Here is a 24,755-nt window from a genome sequence, read left to right on the forward strand (position 1 = left end):
TCCCTGGGGGCTAAGGAAGACTCCAGATTCAGAGGACTGTCTATTCATCAGAGACCCTCAGGAAAACCCCACACTGGCCGTGAAAGGTTAGAGACAATGGCCTGGGGGCACCTTCAAAATTGGCTTCCCTTCCCTTTTGAGATGAAGCTAGCTAACTTGTCTTCCTCACCAGGTAGGTGGTGGATATTTGACAGCACTCACGGTCTGTGGAACTGAGAGAGACTCCCCTCCCCAGTTCCCCAATATAGCCTAATCATGGCTGTGGCAGAATTGTAGCCTGGAACTGGGTGGGACTCTGGAGACTGGCAACAGTCACATAGAGTAAGGGGAAGCCGGACTGGGTTTCCCACCATCCTCTGGTTTTGTGAAAGCATAGCTATGCCACAGACTAGACTCAAAAAGGGCTGCAGCTGGGGGTGGGACAGTTCTGTGAGAACAGGGTCTGGGGACAGAGCTGGTTCGTGAATGGAGAGAGCAGGGCCCTGGGAAGTAGAAGAGGTGGGAGCCAGTGCAGGGAGGGGCCTCTTGTCTCAGCCATTGCTGAGGATGGCACAGATGGAACTCCGCCCATGGCTGGTGGGAGGCCAGGAAGTTCCCTCCTGATGTTCCTCCTCTCTGTGTGAAGTGGGAGGCTGGGTCGTGCTGCCTAAAAGGAAGGGAAGGCAGGGGAAAGGGCTTGACCTGGAAGGGAGTGGCTGGCTAGGGCTCTGGGTGTAGGGATGTTCCAGCACACCCAGCTTCCAGCTGGAAATGCACAGATAAGATGGGTGTATGGTCTGAGGCCCAGGAGTAACTGCACCATCCTTACCTAGTCACGTCATGGCTGTGGCAGAGCCTGTCTGGAGCTGTGACTCTGGGGACTTGGCATGGCACACACCTGCAGAGAGAGCACTTACTGTGTGTCAGGTGCTTCATGGCTATTTAAACCTCACAGTGGCTCATGGGAAGTAGTTCTGTTAAATCTCTTGATAGGTGAGGAACCAGGCACACATGTATCCTGCCCAAGGATGTCCAACTAACAAGTGACATTTGGTGTTCAAACCCAGCCTGAGGCTTGTAGGTCATGCCTCATCACAGATGGAGCAGAGGACTTGGTATAACTGTGATGTGGGCAGGGGGCTCTGGGATGAGAGGCAGCCGACAGGAGGTCTGAGTGCCAGCCTCTGGCTGGTAACACTCATGCACGTGCACACCTGTAACCATGTCCTCATGCCCAGTGTGTCTGGGGGAAGCTCTGCTCCCAGTACGTGCGCGCGCGCGCACACACACACACACACACACACACACACACACACACACACACACACACGGAGACAGACAGACAGAGACACACACATACAGAGAGAGAGAGAGAGCAAGCGCTAAGAGAAGGTTCTGGATGGCTGCCTAGAAGATAAGGATAGAGACAGAACAGGCTTACATTGGGACAATGGAAACTCTTGGGATGACAGACATGCTCATTATGTTGATTGCAATGATGGATTCATGAATATTTATGTGTTAAACTCATCAAATCGTGTTTTAAATATGTAGTTTATCATATACCAAGCAAACCCCAGTAAAGCCACAGAAAAATGAAGCAAAGTATAAAGTGGAAAGCGGAAGTGAGGCCCCAGATTGGCCTTTGGCTTGACTGTCACAGAGTCAGTCCCCAGCCTGGACTTCAGCCACGGTGGTGCTGTGCCGCTAACATCCTTGAAGGGCAGAGGATGGTGGTCTATATAGAAACACATAGCAGTCGTGAGGGGCATATGCATGAAGACCATCCCTGCTATGGACATAAAGGGGTCTCGGGTCGGGACAATGGAGGACAGGCAGAACTTCTGTGGAACAGGTCCCAGGACCATAGGCATTGTATATATCAGAGAGGATTGTATTGTCCCCAGGGATGCCATTGGTCATGGCTGCGTGTGTTGTTACTGTGTGGCACTCTCTTGCCTGTGTGGGGTGAAATGGTGTAGCCAAAGTATTTGATATGGCAGAGGCTGCCATTCATTGGCCCCAGCCCATGCTCTTGAACCCACTCTGCCTCTGACTGTGACATGCCACTTGTATGTTCATCATGTTTACTGTCCATCTTTCTGACGCATAAACCTCAAGGGCAAGGATTCTCATGTATTTGTGCAGTGCAGGCTCTGATGTCACCTGGCAAACAGCAGATGCTTCATCATTATTTGTGAGTAAGGCTCGGGCTGTAGGTCGGTGACAGACCACATGCTTAGCATGTGCAAAACTGTAGGTTTGACGCACCCCATCCCCCAGCACCGCCCACAACAGAAACCCAGAACTTGTGAATGGGAACATATGTGTGGCTATTGCTGTGTGACATAAAGCTGTGTGCTTGCTGGGTACTGTGTGGGTCAGTGTGAGACAAATGGGTCTGTGATACACAGTGCTAATGAGGGGCAGTGGCAATCTCAAGATCCATGATGCTTAGCGTCCCTGTGGCCCAGCTAGGAATCTCCTAGGTGCTGGGGGGTGGGAGGAAGATGGTGAGGGGGCTTGTCACTCATCATGCCGTACTCCACAACAGGGAGAAGATGAGCGTGGGCTGCCCTGAGCCTGAACCGCTCCACTCCCTGCCTTGCTGTGGGCCGGGGGCCACCCCTGTACCAGGTGCAGGTGTGCCCCTCCTCACAGAAGACATGCAAGCGCTGACTCTACGCACACTGGCTGCCAGCGATGTCACCAAGCACTACGAGCTTGTGCGGGAGCTGGGTAAAGGGACGTACGGGAAGGTCGACCTGGTGGCTTACAAGGGCACAGGTGAGTGTTGGTAGGGTGGCAGAGTATTAAAGTTGGGAATATGCCTGGACAGAGGGCCAGCAAAGGAGGAGTTGGCAAAGTGCCCAAACCAAGGCTAGGCTACTTTGGGGCTATCTGGGTGCCTTTGAGACAGATGAGCCCAGGGACAAGATACTGCTGAAAGTGGCTCTTGAAGAACATAGGTGACACCGGATGCTGAGGAGCTGGACAGAGGTGAGGACAGGTCTTTGGGAACGGGACACTTTATTTAGAGGGTATGGGGAGATGGCCCTATGGGGTTGGTCTGGACATGTTTCTCCAATAAGGACACAGCCCCTGAAGTTCAGCCAGGCAGCCACGGTCACAGCACTACAGTGAGTTTGGACTAGGTTGACACTGTACTGGCCAGGCAGGAGGAGTCTCTAGGACAGAGAACTAAGGCAGCAGGAGGAACACTTACATGGGGACACCTTAGTGCTTTCTGTGTGAGCCTGGGCAATGGAACCTGTTTTCTCTGTTTAGGAAAGAAGGTAGGGCCTGTCCTGTGTAGCGTTCTGCTGCTATTACATAGCTGTTTGCCCAGTAGGGTATACATGCCTGCCCAGTCTGGGGGACTAGTTCCTTACAGGGGATTCTCTTATTCACCCATTGGCAAGCATTTGATGAGCCTGTTGTGTGGTGAATTCTGGAGAATACACAATACCGATACAAGACAGGGGGCCCTGTGTTCAGGGAGTCATGTTCTAGCTAGAGAGATACATATGACAGATAGGTAGATAGGCTGTCAGTAAAGTCGCTCAGGGTAGAGGCAGTAAGCCTTCCTGGCTATTTTTCATATCAAAGGCTAAAAGATAGAAGACCTATGTCAGCCACAATCTCCTGGGTGGATTTAGACAAGTCTTTTCTTTTTACTGGGTCAGTTTTCCATCTGTGCCACTAGCCATACTGCAGGGACAGGTTGTACAGCCAGGTGTGGGGGTGTATCTGAGAGAGGGGGTCTCACTGTTGTTGTTGTGGCACTGCCAGGCACTAAAATGGCCCTGAAATTTGTGAATAAGAGTAAGACAAAGCTGAAGAACTTCCTGCGAGAGGTGAGCATCACCAACAGCCTGTCATCCAGCCCCTTCATCATCAAGGTCTTCGATGTGGTCTTCGAAACTGAGGAGTGTTATGTCTTTGCCCAGGAGTATGCACCTGCAGGGGACCTGTTTGACATCATCCCTCCTCAGGTACTTCAGAGAGTGGCAGAGAGAGGAGATAGGCATTGGGGCTGCCAGAGTATGAAATCCTGGAAGGAGTCGGACTGGTTGATCAACCTGCAGGCTGGGTATGGTAGTGCATGCCTGCAGTCCCAGCTATTGGGAAGTGAGGCAAAGGCAGGAAGATCATGGGCTCTGTGCCGGTGTGGGCTGAGCAGTGAGACCCTATCTCAGGAAAACTGCCAGTGTAGTTTGGTGGTAGTGTTTGTCTAGCATACATGAGCCTGGGTTGATTCTTCCTCAGCACTGCAAATGATAAATAAGCAAATGAATAAGCATTGATGGCGCTGAGGTGTCCCTGGAGCAAATGGGGGAGGATCCTAGTGCTCCGTCAGGATCTTTCCACTTGGGTAAAGTCAAAAGCCACCTAGCAGAGGAACAAGAGGGGTATCCCACCAGGTTGGGAGGAGGACAGACAGGCACCAGGATCAAGGCAGGTTTAGAGGACAACAGGAGAGTTGTGGCCCTCAGGTGACAGGGTCTGAAAGAAGGAACTGGGAGTAGGACAGGCCGGCCTGAGCAGCTCTCTCTGTTCCCAACAGGTGGGGCTCCCGGAGGACACGGTGAAGCGCTGTGTGCAGCAGCTGGGGCTGGCGCTGGACTTCATGCACAGCAGGCAGCTGGTGCACCGAGACATCAAGCCCGAGAATGTGCTGCTGTTTGACCGTGAGTGCCGCCGTGTGAAGCTGGCTGACTTTGGCATGACGCGGCGCGTGGGCTGCCGTGTGAAGCGCGTGAGCGGCACTATACCCTACACGGCGCCCGAGGTGTGCCAGGCTGGCCGCGCTGATGGCTTCGCGGTGGACACGGGCGTGGACGTGTGGGCATTCGGCGTGCTCATCTTCTGTGTGCTCACTGGCAACTTCCCCTGGGAGGCTGCATCGGGTGCGGATGCCTTCTTCGAGGAGTTCGTGCGCTGGCAGCGGGGTCGCCTGCCTGGGCTGCCATCTCAGTGGCGCCGCTTTACTGAGCCAGCGCTGCGCATGTTCCAGCGGCTTCTGGCGCTGGAGCCTGAGCGGCGTGGGCCCGCCAAGGAGGTCTTTCGCTTCCTCAAGCACGAGCTCACCTCTGAGCTGCGGCGGCGGCCTTCGCACCGCACACGCAAGCCGCCTGGGGACCGGCTACCTGGGTCCCTGCGCCTTGAGGCTCCCGGGCCGCTCAAGCGCACTGTGCTCACCGAGAGTGGCAGCGGCTCGCGGCCCTCCCCACCCAGCGTGGGGCCGGTGGTACCCGTGCCAGTGCCAGTGCCAGTTCCAGTACCCGTGCCTGAGGCTGGTCTGGCTCCGCCCGCACCCCCGGGCAGGACCGACGGCCGCACGGACAAGAGCAAAGGGCAGGTGGTACTGGCCACGGCCATCGAGATCTGCGTCTGAGCCGCTGCAGTGCAGCTGCTGCGGGGAAGCCGCGCTCGCTCTAACCCGTACTGGGGACAAGGAGCAGCCGCTGCGCGGCAGTGGGAAGGAGTAGCGTAGACTAGGAGGCCCAGACACCGGGTCGGTGGTGGGCTGGTGACATAGCTAGCAAATGACCATGCGTATGGCCGGCCTCAGCCTAGAGGAGCCGAGGCCCCTGACAAAGGCCGGGAGCTTGTGGGCCAGACTGAGCTCTGGAACCTGAATACTCCTGGCGCTTCACACCCCTTGGCAGATAACCCTACAATATCCCATCCAAACCTGGGCACAGAAAGGGGTCTTTGGTATCTGGCAAATATGGGCATGAGATCCTTAGAAACTGGCTAGGGACAGGCACTGGGTTGATAACAGTGGTGTCCAGGAGGTCAGAGGAAGAGGCCAAACCCCTTAAATGTAGCAAAAGTTGTGTGCAGGAACAGACCTGAATATCTAGTGATACCCTTCACTTCCTCCTGCTGATGGGGACTTTGAACCCAGGAGGGAGAGCTGTTACAGCAGCCACGAGGCTTTTGGGAACAGAGCTCCAATGTGTGCCCCTCCTGGGAGTAGGGGAGCAGATGGCTGGGGAACAGGAGGCCTGCACTCCTGTGTCCCTAGGGCAAGGGAGTACATGCACAGCCCAGCTGCTCCTTCCCTGAGCACTCCACAAGCAGGGAAACAATCATGCCAGTTATTCCTGGGTTTCTGGTGGAGTCACATGTCTAAGCCTCGGTTCTAGGCCAGTACCCTTTCAGGAGCGGAGCACATCACGGATGGGAGAGGACGTCACCGAAGTGAGGAAGGAGTGTGATATGTGTCTGGTGACTTGAGCGTCCAGACACCTCGCCAGGCAGCTGCCAAGAGCCAGGCCTATGTTTTACCACACTCCTCAGGGAATCCCAGGAGATACCTGCTGTTGGCTCAGGTTCTTAGGCGGCAAAACAGGAATTCACCCTGCCCCAGCTCTCCTTCGGGACCCTTACACAAAAGAGGCTTGAGGAACCCCTGCAATAACCTCAACACAAGGAGGCTGTGCCTTCTGCCTGGCACCACCCAACTGGCCAGCCTGGGTTGCCTCTTCTAGGGTCCCTCCAAAAAGTTCCGGGACATTCAAGGAGGTTCCATCTTGGGGCTGGCTGGCTAGCTACAAGGGGCACTAACCACCCCTCAGCCTAGAGCCCTCACCTCTATACCCCCTTACTCCCACCACAAAGGGCTATAGGTCTCCCTGCCCTGCCTGAGTCCAGTTTACAAACTGTGGTTGCTCCAGGGCCTGGTCCTACTCTCCTGGGGTGCCACCACTTCCCTAGTGGACACAGGGCCCACATATGCCAGGTAAGTAGCAAACCCCTCCTCCTGCCAAGAGCCGAGTCTCAGAAGGCCCCCATCACTGCCCTGGCCCACCTGGGGCCATTAGGCCCTCCTTCCCAGCCGCTACTTCTCTTGCCTTAGGCCTCTCCACCCTGATCTGCAATAACAAGGAAGCGAGATTCCACAGTAGACATCCCGCATCCCATAAGCGCCCTCTCTGTTGAGATCCTGTGTGGGAGGCTTCTCCCTTGTAGTATCTAGGATGGTAGTCCTCAGAAGAGACTTTAGGTACGTAGCCCAGCCCCATTGTTTAGAGGCAGCAACCAGCCTGACCCGGAACAGGACTCCGACTGGGTCACCCACTGTTCTTGCCACCTCTGGTACTGTCTCTGTCAGTTGGGTTGGGACCCTTTGCCCCTTAGGAGAGGTGTTGGTTACAGATGTTTACCTCAGTTTGTCACTGTTGAAGAAACAAAATCATAGCAAAAAATTAGTAACACGGTAGACATGGAGGCTTAGAAGACAAACCACAGAGGAACCTACCCCTTTGCGATTTTTCTGTGAAGTACAGTTTGTTCACGTATGCACACATATGTGCACATCTCTGTCTCACCCCAGGGCAGGCCAAATCACCTATTGACACCTGTCCCAGCCTGTGTGTCCCTCACACTGTCCCCTGTCCTTTGGTGCTTCCCAGGGGCCCCTTTGAGCTGGCTTTTGGGGTGTAGGGGAGCTTCCTGGATGGGAAGTGAGGCCTCAGGTTAACTGGAGGCCTCCCACCAGGCTCTGTGAGCAGAGAGCCCTATGGCTGTGTGACGTTCCCTGAGCCCACAGGACAGTCCTGGTGGCTGGCATCAGTGTCCAAGTCTGGGGCAGAGCCTGGGTTATTCTCAAGCTGTAGAGCCTCATACCCCTGTCTTGCCTCTCCTACCCCATGTGTTTGTAAATACTTTGGCTTCCTTTGGCCCTGAGGAGGTTTTTAAATGTGTTATTTACTTCTCTAACTATGACAATTGCTATAAAATAAAAATTTAGAAAAATGATTGTTTCAGCTGCAGGGTGGGAGGGTACCCAGATCTTCCTTTACAGCACACTCTGAGGTAGCATCTGCAGTGGCCAGGCCTTGTGTGGCCTGTTAGGCCTCCAGTGGACCCAGGCTGGGGCTAAAGGCAGGGTATGTTTCCTGAACTTTCTGCGAGAGGGGCAGAGAGAGCTGTCCTGGCTTGAAATTCAGCTTCAGCTTAGACTTGTGCATCCTGGGCCAAAACAGAAAGCTCCTGGCACTATCTTGGCAGTATTTGGTGAGCACCTTTGGTATGTATGCATGTCAGTGATAGTGATAGTCTAGTGAGGCACGTGTGTGGCTTTGTTGCTCTGAGGGTTTCTTTTCCTTCTGCCCTCCTGGTTTCACTCCATCACTGGATAAAGGATAGAGGGGAGAGAGATCCCTGAATCAAATGTTTGTTTCTTCTCTGACCATGAGTACTAACAAATTGCAACCAACCCTCCCTGAGCGGCCACCAACCACCCTGCCTTTCAGGGCCCTAGCATTTATGTACCCTCTGAAAAGTTCCCAGAACTCTAAACATCACACAGTTGCAGAAACTATCTGCAGCTGGCAAAACCACACCCCAGCTAGAGCACGAGACAAATCACAGTAGCTGCTGTGGACAATCTGAAGCAGCCCCATATCCCATACCTGGGATTAAAATGAAAACACATTCTTATATTTCTGTGTTTTTAAAGAAATCAAAATTCCAAACTTGTCACTACAAGCATGTCACAGAAGGCCAGGGCTTGGGAAGGCACAGGACTGAGCTCACCAGGTTTTGAGATGCCCGGGGGAGCTCTGAATAGACAAGCCAGAGAATTCTAAGGGCTAGGGCACAGTGGGGTACTAGGAGTGGTCTTAGGGCCAAGTAAGAGTTGACGCTGGGATGTCTGTAGGAAGGTATACGAAACATACTCACTAGTAACCCACCGTGCCAGCAGAACAGTGTCTGTTCTGCCTTCAAACCCTGCCATATCAAGAACTGACCACCAAGCACAGCCAGCACACCCACTGTCGGATACAGCACGCCCACTGTCCGATACAGCATTCCTCCCTCTCAGCAGTTTCCTTTCTGACCCCTCAGCAACTCTGGAGTCCCCTCAAGTTCTAGCAGCCCAAGCCATTCTCGTTTAAAACCTAAATAGCTGTGGCTGGAAAGATGCTTCAGGGGTTAAGAGCACTGGCTGCTCTTCCAGAGATCACGAGTTCAATTCCCAGCAACCACGTGGTGGCTCACAACCATCTATAATTGAATCCAATGCCCTCTTCACATTAAATAAATAAAGCTTTTTTTTTAAAAAAAAAAAAAAAAGCTTTAAAAGATAAAATACAAATAAAATAAAACAAATAGCTCCCTCTGACACCCCAAGTCAAAGCTGATGTCCTTAGAGTGCCCCCTCAGACCCTGCCTGGGCTGGCTGTTACTGTCCCGCCTTATTCCACTACTTCTGGTACCACTTGCTGGTGCCTTCTTGCTCTTCCATGGACACCAAGCATGCTCACACCCTAAGGCTTTTAACTTCCCTCTGGTCTCTCTAGACCTTCCCAGGATTCCTTCCTCCCCCTTCCTTCAGACCCCTGCTCCGATCCAAAGAAAAATCTTTATGAATCTGAAGGAAGGATGGTGATTTCTTGCAACCACCACTCCTTGCATTGCCATATTGTCACCCCATCTTCTGGCTAGACCATAAGTCCCCTAAGAGCAAAGACAGAGAGGGCAAGCGCTGCTTCTCACTGGCCCTTCCATGCCTGACAGAGGACACAGTAAGGAAACTGTCACAAGCTGTCATTCATGAATGAACATCTAAGACTATTTTAGGGGCTGAGAGTCTACAAATAAACAAGACAGACAATCTTTAGTTCACCCTCTGAAGCTCAGTGTCTAAAACAAGATATTTAATAGGTTACATAATTATCTATGAAATGGAAGGGGAAAGAAAAGAAAGATTCCACTCAGCAAATCAAAGTGAGAGCTCTTATCAAAGATTAAATAAAACAGTCATTCCAGAGTGCCTGTCACTTCTCTGAAATGACTGGAGGGCGGAGAGAAATCCACACATGCAAGTGGACACAGCTTGGTGTTGAGGACTTCCCAGGTTATCAGAGGGGAACCACCTCAATATTTATCACCAAGGATTGTGAACCTCCTATTGCTGTGAAATCAGTCTAGCACTCGCCTGTAGCCTCTGGAGACAAAACCATTGTCTGCCATGTCAGTGGTTTAACCATAAGGAACCCAGCCTCACATGCTACAAGAGGATCAGGCTGTCTCTACAGCCTCTGAGATGTTCAATCTGGGGTCTTGGTGTCCTTTCCTGTCCAAATTCTTCATTCTAGACTAATTCAATATAAAGAGTTCTAACTGGGTTGGTGAGATGGCTCACATGGTAAGAGTGCCTCACCCCCAAGCCTTATAACTGGAGTCGGGTCCCCAGAACCTACAAGGTAGAAGGAGAGAACTGAGTCCTCTGAGTTGTCTTTTGACCTTCATATTCCCCCTGCAGCCCACACGTGCCCCACTCCGATAAATAAATAAATAAATAAGATTTTTTAAAGTTCCAGTTGATATTGAATTTTAGATGGAAGTTCCCTTTCTGTGCAAAATGCTTCTTGAGTCCTGTGCAGAATTCTCCAACTCCTTGCCAGTCTCTGATAAGCACAGCAAGACACAGAGTATTGGAAGGAGCAATTTCAAGAGCAAACTTGAAGGTTTTGTCTGCCATCTAGTGGTGGTTCATGGTATTCAGACACAGAAGACGCAAATAGCCAGGAAGACAATGGACAGGCTATCCCAGTGGTTCTCAACCTTACTAATGCCCTGACCCTGACCCTGACCCTTTAATGCGGTTCTCATGTTGATATGACTCCCTAACCATTAAATTATTTATTTTCATTGCTACTTCATAATTGTAATGTTGTTACTGTCATGAATTGTAATGTAAATATGTTTTCCCATGGTCTTATGTAACCCCTGTGAAAAGGGCATTTGATTCCCATAAAGGGGTTGAAGCCCACAGGTTGAGAATCACTGCCCCATCCTAAAGCTATACATAATGAAATAGCATCAGAAATGACACAGGCCTGGAGAGATGGTGGTTGTCAAGAGTCTTCTTCCAGAGGATCTGAGCTTGGTTTTCAACACCCAAATCAGGTGGCTCATGGCAGCTCACAGCTCCAGCTACAGGGTGTCTTCTGGCCTCCTTGAGTGCCTGAGTATGCACACATAGTACATAAATAAAAATAGACTTTTTAAGTGTGTAGAAGCAGAAGGGCACCAACATGGAAAGGGGCAGGCAGTGTACAGGCCTTCTAGCTGTTCAAGCTCCCTTGCAGGGGAAGGAAACAAGAAATCTTACTCAAAGGGGTGAGAAGGGAGGTAGAATCCAAAACTGCCATTCCACTCTGATAAAGCTGGACCCTAGACTATAGGACAGAGAAGAATTTCAGGAGAGTCAGAGTGAAGTAAGGTTATCATATTTAAGGGGGGATGAGGGAGGGTACACACTTCAGGTGGAAGCCTTGGAGAGAGCTCCCCCTAGGCACAAGATTCTGTGGACACCCTTGCTTCCTTCCTTCCTTCCTTCCTTCCCTCCTTCCCTCCTTCCCTCCTTCCCTCCTTCCCTCCTTCCCTCCTTCCCTCCTTCCCTTCCTCCCTCCCTTTGCTTATTTGTTTCTCCTTCTCCTCTTCCTCCAAGATGAGATTTTACTGCCTGCCCTTAGCAGGTCAGGGACTTTGTGTGGAAGAGGCTGGCCCCAGACATTCAAGAGGTCCTTCTGTCTTTGCCTTCGTGTGCTCTGGGATTCAGAAGTGAACCAACAAGCCTAATTTGGTGCTGTGTCAATTACGTTGTCCAAAGCATGCAATTTACAACACACTTTTAGATTAAGCAAGATTTAAGATGAAGTGGGACTGCAGAGAGCACTCACTGCTCTTCCAAAGTGCCCTGGCTTGGTTCCAGGAACCCACGTGGTGACTCACAATCACCTGTAACTCCAATCCCAGGGATTCCAAGGGCACCAGGTAAGCATGTGGTACACATGCATACATACATACATACATACATACATACACAGTAAGCAAACAAAAATTCAGACATACTAAAAAATAAATATTTTTGTAATTTAAAATTAAGTGTAAAACTATTTTTCCTTAAAGAATTTCCCTTTGCAGATGAAACTGTAAGGTAGTTTATAAGGTAATTTGTTTAGCTGTAGGGATAAGAGAGGGCTGTTGGCTTAACTCAAAGGCCATGAACATTCTGGTTCTGGTAAGCATGGTGTGTTTATCATTTTGGCATCCTTGCTCATGACATTTATAGGAATGGAGAAACTGTAAGCTGTTTTAATTTATCAGTTGTGTGGCAGTTTCTGATTCTCACCCAGATTCTTCCCTGTCCCATGTCCCTATAGTCTTTACTCTCTTTCGATCACCCTCAAGGTAGTCCCAGTGAAAAGAATCCACAGTCTTACCAATGTGACCAGCCTCTGGTCCCCACACACCTCACATCCAGTAGGTTTTGGTGACACAGTGAGTCTTCTGGTGGGACAGGCCAGCAGTGGGAAAGAGGTTCATTTCTCAGAGAACCAGAATTGTGCATCATTTTGAGACAGAACCGAGAGATCAAGACAGATATTACCAGAGAACAGGGAACAAAGAAGAATGCCACAAGCCAGGAACCAGGAGTCAACCAGCCATGACCCCAGGGCAAGAGGCAGTCACTGGAGGTAGCCATGGTGGTGAGATGCCAAAGGAAGCTCATGGAAAAAGCTTAGGTTGGTCATGAAGCGTGGGTAGCCTCATTATCGGTGGCTAGTGAGCCTGTCACCTCAGGATAACCACGGAGGCTGATATTTCCCAATCCAACATCAGCCAGTGAGCTAGACTCTGAGCTGGCCTGTCTGCTGCGCGGTTCATGCCCCAGTGACATGGACATCCAAAGCTCTGCAGGCTTCTTGGCATGTGCAGCCTCAGCCCTCTAGTAGGGTATGCAGTGCTGAGCAGGTCCTGAAAGTAGGGAGACTGGCCTGCATGTGCAGATCTGTGTGTGCTCATCTTCCTTTCTCTCCTGGGGAACCTAACTCAGGAGGGTGGAGAATCTGCCCAACTCCCGCCCGCCCCCCCCCCACCCGTGCAAAGATAAGTGTGGCCTCAGAGCTCTTGGTATACAAAGGGAAGCTAACTGTCCTAATTTGCTTTCCTGTTGCTATGATAAGCTGTGATCAAAAGCAGGTCAGGGTGCAGGGAGGGGTTTGCTTCAGCTTACACCTCCTGGTAACAGTCTGTCATTGAAGGAAGGCAGGGCAGGAACTCAAGGCAGGAAATGGCTGCAGAAATCTAGGAGGAAGGCTGCTGACTGGCTCCATCTCTGGCTCACTCTTGCTTGCCCTGTCAGCTTTCTGTACAGTCCAGACCTGCCTGCCTAGGCATGGTGCCACCCCCCGTAGGTGTAACCATTAGTCAAGATGAGGCTCCTGCCGGGCAGTGGTGGCACATGCCTTTAATCCCAGCACTTGGGAGGCAGGGGCAGGCGGATTTCTGAGTTCGAGGCCAGCCTGGTCTACAGAGTGAGTTCCAGGACAGCCTGGGCTATACAGAGAAACCCTGTCTCGAAAAGAGAGAGAGAGAGAGAGAGAGAGAGAGAGAGAGAGAGAGAGAGAGAGAGAGAGAGAGAGATCCATAAGATCCAGCCATAGTCTTAATTAATGATTGATAAGCGAGGGGCCATTGTAGGTGGTCACATCCCTGGGCTGGTGGTCCTGGGTTCTGTAAGAAAGCAGGCAGAGCAAACCATGAGGAGCAAGCCAGTAAGCAGCACCCCTCTGTGGCCTCTGCATCCGCTCCTGCCTCCAGGTTCCTGCTCTGTGTGAGTTCTTTCCTGACTTCCTCTGATGATGAACCATGATGTTGAAGCAGAAGCTGAGTAAGCCCTTCTCTCCCCAAGTTGCTTTTGACCATGCTGTTTTACCACAGCAACAGAAACCTTCACTAAGACAGCATAGAGTAGATTTTTTATTTACCATTTGCTTTAAAAGCACATATCACTCACCTCTCAGAGAGAAGATCCTAGAGAATGGCAGAGATACGATGCACTCACTCTTCCATTCCATGAAAGAGGTTCTGTTTAATATGTTGTGAAAAAGATATATCTATTTTTATTTTATGTGTATTAGTGCTTTACCTGAATATATGTATAAGTACCACATATGTGCCTGGTGCCCACAGAGGCCAGAAGAGGCCATCAGATCCCCTGGAACTGGAATTGTGGGTGGTTGTGAGCCAGCACATGAGTGTTGGGAACCAAACCCTAGTCTTCTGTAAGAATAAGTACTCTTAACTATGGATTCAGCGATCCAGATGTTTAATTCACTGTAACTAGCTCACGCACACTTTTATAAGGACATGTTCCCAGTGACTCAGTGTAGGTCTCTACACTATGGGGAAAGTTGCTTCTTAGACTGTTTCTAAAAGCATGACACATGGATGAGAAGAAAGCACATTCTTCCATTCTGTGACAGAGTGCATCTTTGAGGTGATTTTCACATGCTGCAGATCCTGATTTGTAAGGAGACATTTGTTTCTCCCCGTCAGCACGCGTGAGCATGAAAGAAAGAGAGTTTCCGGCTTCTGTGTGGTTCGGTTCCCATGGCATGGAGAGCTTCTACTCTGCCATACACATTTCCTGTTGCTCGGCTGCAGCCTCTGCAGTTTGGGCTTCGATACTTTTCAGAACACAGGCAGAGGAATGGACTATTATGTGGCACATTCTTCCATTGTACCAGAGAACTTTCTGATCATACATCAGTTATCTAGCACAGACACATTGTACTTAGTAAGTCCATTTCCCGTATTCAGTGGAGGCCTGCACTCATTACCGATCAAGGAGTTTATCATGTCATTTCTAAAATGCATCCACATGTATGGGTGTGTATGTGGCATGTTCTCAAATTCCAGAAAAGAAGTTTGTGTATCATGTTGTTTTCCACTATTACAAACAGATTATTACGTAAGTAAGCATTCCCAAAGGCTCCAGGTGTCTTCTCTACACTCCAGGACAAGAAGTTCCATGGTAAAATGTTAAAAAAAAAAAAAAATATTAGCATTTAATTTAACATACAAAGTAATGGGTTCATTACAGCATTTCCTTTTAAAAATGCTTTTATTTTTATTTTTAATTATGTATATCTTCGTCTGTGTACAGACGTGTGCATGTGAGTGCAGGTGCCCACAGAGGCCAGAGAATCCCTGGGGCTGGAATTATAGCATTTGTGAGCTGCTTGATGTGGGTTCCGGGAACTGAACTCAGGTCCTCTGCAACAGCAGCAAGTGCTCTTACCCACGGGGTCATCCATCTAGAGGGTCACCCCTCTAGTGGGTCACCCCTCTAGCACCTCATTAAGACATCTTCATATGTGGAAGCATACTTTAATTATCCATCTCCCACATGTTCTCTCCTGTCCCCCTTCCTCCCTCCTTGGTGGAAATACCCTGACTTGTACTTCCATGGAATGTGTATTCCCTCACCCTGCCCCAGACTCCACATGTGAAAAAGCCATAGGTTTTATCTTGTTTTGCTTATCATGATGCTTTCATTTGCATCAATTTTCCAGCCAATGCCATGATTCCATTTTTCTTTTTTTTTTTTTTTATTCAGTATTGTGTTTTGCTTTGGGTGGGGGAGGGGATGAGAGGGAATCGTCTCCTTGGAGTCTCCCAAGTGTACAAGGACTGGATGGAATGGCCAGGCAAATCAGATGGAAGGTCCCCAAGACTCTTTTTTTTCTACTGATTTCTAAGAATGAAATCAAAGCTGTATAAGTGACCAATCTAAGGTACCTGATAAATGCAAGTTGTTTTCTAGTTGGCTTTCCGCCACAGGCTACAGACATCTAGACATCACTATCTTTCTCCTTTTCCAGAATGAAGCTCACTTAGCACACTAGGAACTCCTAGTACAGTACAGTTAATACATAATTCACCTGGTAAGCTGTCTCCCCATCCTCCCCATCCTCCCCATCCTCCCCATCCTCCCCATCCTCCCCATCCTCCCCATCCTCCCCATCCTCCCCATCCTCCCCATCCTCCCCATCCACTAAACCAGGAGGGTGTGGAGAGTAGAATTTCCTGACTTCTCCAACTTCTCAGAGGTCTAGCCAGCTTGCCCTGGCAGATTCCACATGGAAGGCTGTGGGCTGCAAGTTTCTAGTGCACAGTCCGTTCTTTTTGGCGGTGGTAATCGTAGGGAAAGAACTGCACACTCCTGCTGATTTATAGGGCTGTCTTCAGGATTTCAACAGCTTTGCTGTGCTCAGTATCTTGGAAATCCACATCATTCACAACTAGAACTTGGTCCCCTTCTTGAAGTCCTGTTCAATGTGCATCCGAGTCTGGAATCACCTTGAAGATAAAGATGCCTAGCTGGGGGACCTTTCCTCCTCGGATGTTAAATCCCAACTGAGCACCAGGAAGCTTCTTCAGTGTGACAATTCGGGACAGAAACTGGGTCAACTCATTGTTGTAGTCTGGTGGTACACGGTCTTCCAGATTCAGGTCCTGCAACCCGCCTGAATCCCCAGCTCCACACCACTTAACTCAGTGCCACCTCACTGGTAAGAAGGCCTCCCCTAGCCAAAGCCAATTCAGCGTCGGAACCGGAAGCCAATTCCATTTTTCTTTATGGCTAAATAAAATCCTTCAATTTATATCCACCTCATTTTCTTTCTTTAACACATTTAAATTAATTTTTTAAAAAAAAATTCACACAAGCATAAATACAGTTTGGTCATACTCACCCCACTCATCCCTCTAACTCCTCCTAGATCCATCCACTCCTAGCCTTCTCTCATCTGCCCAGCCCCTAGTCCTTTTCTGTTTAACAGCTGCTCATGCACTCATGTGTGTGTCATGGTACTGTGGGTCTCTTAAAGAAAACCAACTCACCACATACGGGTGGCGCACACCTTTAATCCCAGCACATGGGAAGCAGAGGCAGGTGGATCTCTATGAGTTCGAGGCCATCTTGGTCTGCAGAGCAAGTTCCAAGACAGCCAAGGCTACACAAAGAAATCTTGTCTTGAAAAACAAAATAAAATTTTAAAAAAAGAAAGAAAAAGAAAACTGACCCCCTCCCCACCACCCCCCCACACACACACACAGAGAAGCCATCAGCTGTCAATTGCTTCTCATCTATCAGTAGGGATGCATGAATGCATTCTCATGCCATGCTGGAATGTTGACTGGCAGGTCTTGTGCAGGTAACCACAGATGCTGTTCTGCTGAGTCCAGAGAACAGTGTTTTAGTCTGGTCTCCCCCAACCTCTGGCTTGTATAATTTTTCCCTCTCTTTTTCTATGATGATTCACAAGCCTTGCAGGGAGAGGAGTGTGATACAGATGTCCCGTTTGTGGCAAAGCACTCCACAGATACTTTCTGCACTTTGACCTCTTGTCTCTGTAACTGACCGATGAATGTCACTGCACAGAGATGCTTCACTGGCGAGGTCTGAGAGCTGTATTCATCCATGTGTAAAGAGATGCAAATTTAGAGGGCAGCTGAATATTCTATCTACTGAGAAGAACGATCGTAGTGGGTTCCCACTTGGGACCTATGAGCTCCCCAGCCATGGCTTTCTCTCCCATTGAATGATAGGTGAATCACCAATAAAGACTTCAGCACATTCTTCCTAAGGCTTGTCTTTGCAGGGAAGTGATCACCCATGCTAAACTGAGCAAGTGTAATGTACTCTCATATACATGAGTGAACACAGACACATTTGCATACCGTCCTACACAAACGTTATCCGAGAACACAAAAGATGAAAGCGAATGAAACTTCCATTGACCTAAGGAGCTTGAGACAAAATGAAATGTAGAAATAGCAGGTGTATAAATATTATTCAGTCATAAAAAGGACAGCTACCATTAAAAACAGGGCATCTGTTTTTTACATGTGTTTGTCTTGTCTGGTTGGCGGCAGCAGTATCCCGGAGAGAGGGCATCTGTTTTGGACATTTTGACATTTCCAGGAAAATAGATGCAACTAAAGATGATCATGTTTGGTGAGTTAAGCCAGTCTCAGAAAGATAAACGCCCTGTTTTCTCTCATTTGTGGTTCCTGGGTTTTCTAAAGTGGCATAAACTCATGCATGCATGTGTAAGATGCAAGTAGACGTGAACCCATCTGTTGGGGAAGGAGAAAATGGGAAGGGAAAGCGCTAGAAAACCAAGGGCTGGAGGCACAGGGAGAGATAAGGTCAGCATGCTACGTATCTATATAAGTGTGTGTGTGTGTGTGTGTGTGTGTGTGTGTGTGTGTGTGTGTGTGTAAATTAAAATATAAACTTAGTAGTATTTAAAAATAAAGATACCTATGAGCCATGTCCCTGTTTTCAATAAAAGTCTGTGTGCTCTTGCCTGTATATCACTCCTATGTTTTCAGGTCCTGTATCTTTTCCTGTCTTGATTGGTACCTAATGGTGTTTTATTCACCAACTATGATTGTCTCCAGTGGCATCTATTTTCCTACAAATGTCAAAATTTTATTTTTAAGAGTAAAAACACTCTAAAACACTTTCTCCCTCTTTCTACCTCCCCCCTCCATGTGTGTATGTGTGTGTATGACAATAGACCTTACCAGAAAACCTGTTAAGGCAGAGCAAATCTGAGTCCCCGGAAACTCAGTACACACTTGAGACAGTAGGCGGCCCCCTGCTCCCTGCCAGATTCCTGGCCTGGATCACATGCCACACTTCCTACATAAAGAAATGTGACCTGTGGTCATGTAAACCCAGAATAGAGTTCTCCATGCTAATGATGTGCCTAGAAGCCCTGATGGTTTAGCCAATAAGCTCCCCTTCCTGGACATTCCTCCCTGAAAAAGGTCCACCCTGAGAAGTAGGTACACACCATTTTCCACAATGAACAACCAATAAACAGTTTAGAGCCAAGGACTGTCTCTTTCATCTACTGCTGCCATGGGGAGCATGGAGAAGGCCTTCACCTACAGAGTCTAAGTCAGTCTCTATGGAAATCAGCAGGCCTCTCTGCACTTCCACACAACCTCTGCTACCTTCACTGTTGAGCTAAGCCAGAGTTCCCAGCCCTGGACCCAGGCCAGACACTGTCCTCAGCCTGCGGTTCCCCAACAGTCCCTGTTGAGGCCCCTGGGCTCTCCCTCCCCGCTTCGTTCCCAACTTCTCTGTGCAGGTTTTCTAGCAGTGACTAGATGCCCAGAAGTCAGAGGATACCAACTTAGGCTTCCCACATCTTAGACTGCGTTTTTCTCACCCCCTGGTGTTTAGCTGCTTCCCTGAAGTCCAGCATCCAACAGCAGTGGCTTGGCATAAGCGCAGTCAAGCTTTCTGCATTTCGACTCCCCAGTGGCCATGCAGAGTGGAATGAGGCCTTTGTTGGGGGGGGGGGGCAGATTTTCTTCATCCATCCATTTCTCTGTTCTTGGACACCTAGGTTGTTTCCATAACCTAGCTATTGTAAACAATGCTGCAATAAATATTGATGTGAAACTACCTCAGTGATATGTTATCCTGGAGTCTTTCGGGCAAATACCCAGGAGTGGTATAGCCAGGTTATACAGTACAGCAGTTTTTAAAGAAAACTCCAGGGGCTGGGAAGCAGTTAAAAGTGTCCATCACTCTTGCAGAGGACCTGAGTTTGGTTCCCAGCACTCATGTCAGACAGCTCACAACTGTCTGCAACCCAGCTTCATGGGTTTCCACACCCCTGGCCTCCAACGGCTCTTACGTACCTGGTACACAAGAACTCACATAAGCAAACACACATGGAATATATATATATATATATAATATATATATATATTGCTGATTTCCATTGAGACTGAATTAGCACATTGAGTTAACATACATAAATAAGTCAATAAATCTAAGAATCCACCTAAGTGGGCTTAAATATAAAAATCACATGGTTGTCTCAATAAATGCAGAAAAGCCTTTGACAAAATCCAGCATGCCTTCATGATAAAAGTCCTAGAGAGTACAACTGAAGGGAGCATCCCTCAATGTAACAAAGGATGTATATGAGGAACCCTCAGCTGCCATCCCATCCCCTCTCCTTTTCAATACACTACTGGAAGCATTAGCTTGTAGGAGAAGATGTGGCCAGCCTGCTTGGCACTCTGTACTTCTAAATAAGAAGCATGGTACAGCATGAAGTCAGAGCACTGAATGCTGAAGGAGCCTGAGTAGCTGGTAGCTGGCGTGCAGATGAGTTTGCACTCTTCATGACTCCTTTAATGTGCTCCTTCCTCACAGAGACCCTGGTGGTATGAGAACTCACTGTCCAATCCAAGACACTAACCAATCACTAGATAGATTGCCATTACATAGGTGGTTGCTCACATGCAATGAAGCAGACACTCCCCTGAGACTGTCTCTGGAGTAGTTCATCTCCAGATCCTTTAATGACCCATGGGCATTGCTATCCTGTCGGGGGCAGCCTGGCAACAACAGCACTAGCTGGAGTGATAAAACAGGAGAAGGAATTAAAGGGTTACAAATAGAAAAGGAAGTTAAATTATCCCGATTTGCAGTTGATATAATATTATATATAAGAAATCCCAAAAATTCCTCCAGAAAACTTCTAGAAACAATGAACAACTTCAGCAAAGTGTCAGGGTGCAAAATCAGCTTATAAAAATCTGTAGCCTTGGGCTGGAGAGATGGCTCAGTAGTTAAAAGCATTGACTGCTTTTCCAGAGGTCCTGAGTTCAATTCCCGGCAACCACATGGTGGCTCACAACCATCTGTAATGGGATCTGATGCCCTCTTCTGGTGTGTTTGTAGACAGCTACAGTGTACTGTATTTATTTATTATATTTATTTAAAAAATAAATAAATATATATTTTTAAAAATCTGTAGCCGTTTTATAAACCTACAGCAAACACACTGAGAAAGATCATGGACACTCCCCCATGCACAATAGCATCAAAGACAATAAAATATTTTGGAATAAACCTAACTGAGGTGGTAAGAGAGCTCTACCATGAATTCTTCAAATCTATGAAGAAAGAAAGACACAAGAAAATAAAAACGCATACATGATCACAAATAGATAGAATTAGTACTGTGAAAGTGACCATCCTAGCAAAAGCAATTTACAGATTCGGTGCAATCCCAATGAAAATATTCATGATGTTTTTCACAGAAATAGAGGGGAAATTCTAAAATTTGTATGGAACCAGAGAAGAACTCAGCAAGCCAAAGCACCAGGAGTAGGTGACCGATACAAAACAGCCTCCACGTCTTCTGTATATTGGGAGGTTTTTTGTTTTGTTTTGGTACTTTTATCTTATTGGGTTTGGTTTTTATTTGTTTGGGCTTTGTTTTTGGAGAGAAAGAATATGATGTTGGTAGAGGAGGGAGGATCTGAGAGTTGTGGGATGGGGAAAACATTATCAAAATATATTGTGTGATGGGATTGGAGAGATGGCTCAGTGATTAAGAGCACTGGCTGCTTTTCCAGAGGACCTAGGTTCAATTCCAGGCATGGTTGTTTACAACTATCTGTAACTCCAGTTCTAGGGCTTTTGATATCCGTCTTAGGGTTTTACTGATGTGAACAGAAACCATGACCAAGGCAACTCTTATAAGGATGGCATTTAATTGGGGCTGGCTCAGAGGTTCAGTCCATTAAGGTAGGAGCATGATAGCATCCAGGCAGACATGGGGCTGGAGGAGCTGAGAGTTCCACCTCTTGTTCCAAAGGCAGCTAGGAGATGACTGACTTCCAGGCAGCTAGGATGAGGGTCTCAAAGTCCACGCCCACAGTGGCACACCTACTCCAACAGGGCCACACCTTCTAATAGTGCCACTCCCTGGGCCAAGCATATATAAACCATTATAACACCCTCCCAAAGATATTCAAACATATAATTTCTTTGTGGTGGGACACTCAAAATCCTCTCACTGGCTGTAGGAGCACACGCTTACAAATTGCACTCTGGACACAGAGACAGAAGGACTGAGACTTGGAGGTCCATTTTTGATGTGTTCATGAATTTAGTTTGCAAGTCTTTTACTGAAAATTTTTACATCTGCACTCAACAGGAAATTGCTTGATAACTTTTATTTTTGTTGTGAACTTATCTGCTTTTGCCATCAAAATAATATTGCCTTTGCGCACTTTCTGCAGTCTCCCTTGATGTTGACTTTCAGGTTTATTGTATCCTGTCAGATAATACAAGGTGTTATTTTCTCATGTTTGTTAAGAATTGCTTTGTATTCCAATCTAATATATTTTAGAAAAAGTTTCATGTAATGCTGAGAATAATGTGTATTCTGTAATATTTGGATGGAATATCCTAATGATTACTAGGTCTATTTGAGTTGTGGTGTTATTTATTTATAAATGTGCACATGTGCACATGCCACGAAGCACTTTTAAAAGTCAGGGGATAAATTGTGGGAGTCAGGTTTCTTCTTCAAGCATGTGAGTTCTAGTGCTCAAACCCCTTTGGGTTTGGCATAACAAGTGTCCCTACCCACTGAGGCATCTCAACAGCCCCGATGGTGTCATGTAATTCCAGAGTTTCTGTCTTTAATTTTGTCCTTTTGTCTGAATGATATGTATGTGATCTATATAGATCTGTGTATATACTGGTATATATCTATACAATGGTGAGAGTGTGTATTGAAGTCAATCACTATTGCTGTATTGGGTTAATCTGTAGCTTTATATAGTGATGTTTTAGTAATCTGAATTTAAAGTATATATACTTGGATATATAATGTCCTTTCTATGGGTTGTTATCTTAATTAGAGTGACCTTGATCTGTTCTGACTAGAGTTTGAACTCTATTTTGTCAGGTATTAGGATTGTAATGCTTGCTGCATCCTGATTTACCTGGGATGTATATTCCCATCCTTCCCCCCCTCACATAGTGTCTCTTTGATGGTGAGGTGTGTTTCCAGGAGGCAGCACAAAGAAAGATCCTGTTTTTCCTAATATCTGCTGATATGTATTTTTTCAGAAAAAAAATAAGTATCTTCATTTATTCTTTAATAATTTCACATATGTATACAATGGCTATTGACCATATGAATTTTCAACTCTCCTCAGACTTCACCCGGATGCCATCCCGACACATCCCCCTCCCAACTTCATGTTCTTGTCACCTCTACACCCACCACCGGTCTCATTAGGACTGCTTGCTAGGATATGGACTGGTCCTGTGGCTCAACGTTATGCAGATCTTTTGCGGGTAACTTCTTGAATTTTGCAGGTTACGTGTATGAATTTCTTTCTGTGGAATACACCTCAAACACAACCAGAAAGTGTTTGGTTACCACTATAACCTTTATGCCATTAACGCTCCAGTGAGCAACCTAGAGCCTAACAGATGCTGTAGCATTCAGTGTGCAGTGCTGGGTAAAAACCCTGATGATGCCTTGATCCCCAGACCATGAGAACTTGCCATCAGGAAGGCTGTTCTCAGGCCAGGTCTAGCTTGGTTTCGGCATGTCTTGCAATCAAAGTGTGTCAGTTTTGTTGTTTGTCTGTGAGAGAGTGTTTTTTTGAGACAGAATCTCACTAAATAGCCCTGGCTGTCCTCAGAGACTCACTTTGTAGCCAGGCCGGCCTCAAATTCAGAAACCTGCCTGCTTCTGCCTCCTGAGTGCTGGGATTAAAAGGTGTGTGCCGCCACTACCTGACAGCAACAATACAATCTTACTATTAGTTCTGTCGGGCAATAAGAGTGATGATTATAATAACTCATTTCTTCTAGGGAGAGCATTGCAGGATATCCAGCCATGAAGAATAGCTGTTTTCAAATTTCTCTCTTTAAAAAAACAAAACAAAAAAAAAAAAAACATGTATTAAACAATTAGCTTGCAAAGTAATGGATTCCCCTCTCTGATGATGCCTAGTTTGTTATTGTCTTAGTTTTGGTTTTACTGCTGTGAACAGACACCATGACCAAGGCAACTCTTATAAGGACAACATTTAATTGGGGTGGCTTACAGGTTTAGAGGTTCAGTCCATTATCATCAAGGCAGAAGCATAGAAGTATCTTACCCAAATGGATAATCTGACTCAGTGTTTTCCTTTTGCATAAAACCTCATATTGACCTAAAGTACTCAGTATTTAAAAATTGGCATCCAATCATAAAATATAAGTTAAAACTAAACTCTTCAAGTGATGGGGCTGGAGAAATATGTCTGTCATGAGGAGCACTTACTGTCCATGGTGCAGAAGGAGCTGAGAATTCTATATCTTTATCTGAAGGCAAGTAGGAGAAGACTGGCTTCCAGGCAGCTGGGATGAGGGTCTTAAAACCTACACCCACAGTGACACTCTTCCTCCAACAAGGCCACTCCTCCAAATAGTGCCACTCCCTGGGCCAAGCCGATTCAAAACACCACAGTTATTAACTCTTGTATTTACCCTTGACTCCTTCTATTCAACAAATACAACTCAAAATAGTTTTCAATTTTATTTTATTTCTCATTTAACGTGTGTAAGCTCTCATGCCATGGCATGAATGTAGAGTTCAGAGGACAACTATGTGAAGTTGGCTCTGTCCTTCCACTTTTAAGTGGGTTCAGGGAATTGAATTTAGCTTGTCAGCCTTGTATGAAAAGTAGTTTGACCCACAGAGCCATCTCACCCACCCCCAAATTATTTCAAAATTTATCACGAACCTTATAAATCACGCCTGTAGTTACTCATTTAATAACCGCGTTGAGTCTTGTATCCATAGCCCCATTGATTAGGCCATTTGATAATTTGATTTTTCCAGATGGTCATGCAGCACACCAAACAGACTCCCTTGGACATCGTAGTTGTGATGCAGGAATAGAGAGAGATGCCAGCCTCTTCAGACTTCAAGAGAAGGAAAGGCCTCCAAACTCAATGGCCCAGTTCATCAGAAAGCAGTTCCAGATGTGAATCCAATGCTTATTATATCAGCTGTCTCTGCCTCTATTTCCTTTTCTATAAAATCATTTATCAATTCCCTTTAAAA

At 47.4% G+C, this 24,755-nt stretch overlaps 1 protein-coding gene across 2 annotated transcripts in view; it reads left to right on the forward strand.

Moving 5' to 3' along the window:
* Sbk1 (SH3 domain binding kinase 1) overlaps positions 1-7,749 on the forward strand; it is a 45,522-nt gene extending 37,773 nt beyond the window's left edge. For both annotated transcript variants that reach the window (XM_034502455.2, XM_034502446.2), the window contains exons 2-4: positions 2,534-2,766; positions 3,772-3,974; positions 4,547-7,749. In XM_034502455.2, coding sequence (XP_034358346.1) covers positions 2,541-2,766; positions 3,772-3,974; positions 4,547-5,377 — 1,260 coding nt within the window. In that variant the 5' untranslated portion in view covers positions 2,534-2,540 and the 3' untranslated portion in view covers positions 5,378-7,749. The remainder of the gene's footprint in view (positions 1-2,533; positions 2,767-3,771; positions 3,975-4,546) is intronic.
* Positions 7,750-24,755: the final 17,006 nt, after the last annotated feature.

Source organism: Arvicanthis niloticus, chromosome 1 (assembly GCF_011762505.2).
Source record: "Arvicanthis niloticus isolate mArvNil1 chromosome 1, mArvNil1.pat.X, whole genome shotgun sequence".
Classification (NCBI taxonomy): Eukaryota; Metazoa; Chordata; class Mammalia; order Rodentia; family Muridae; genus Arvicanthis; species Arvicanthis niloticus.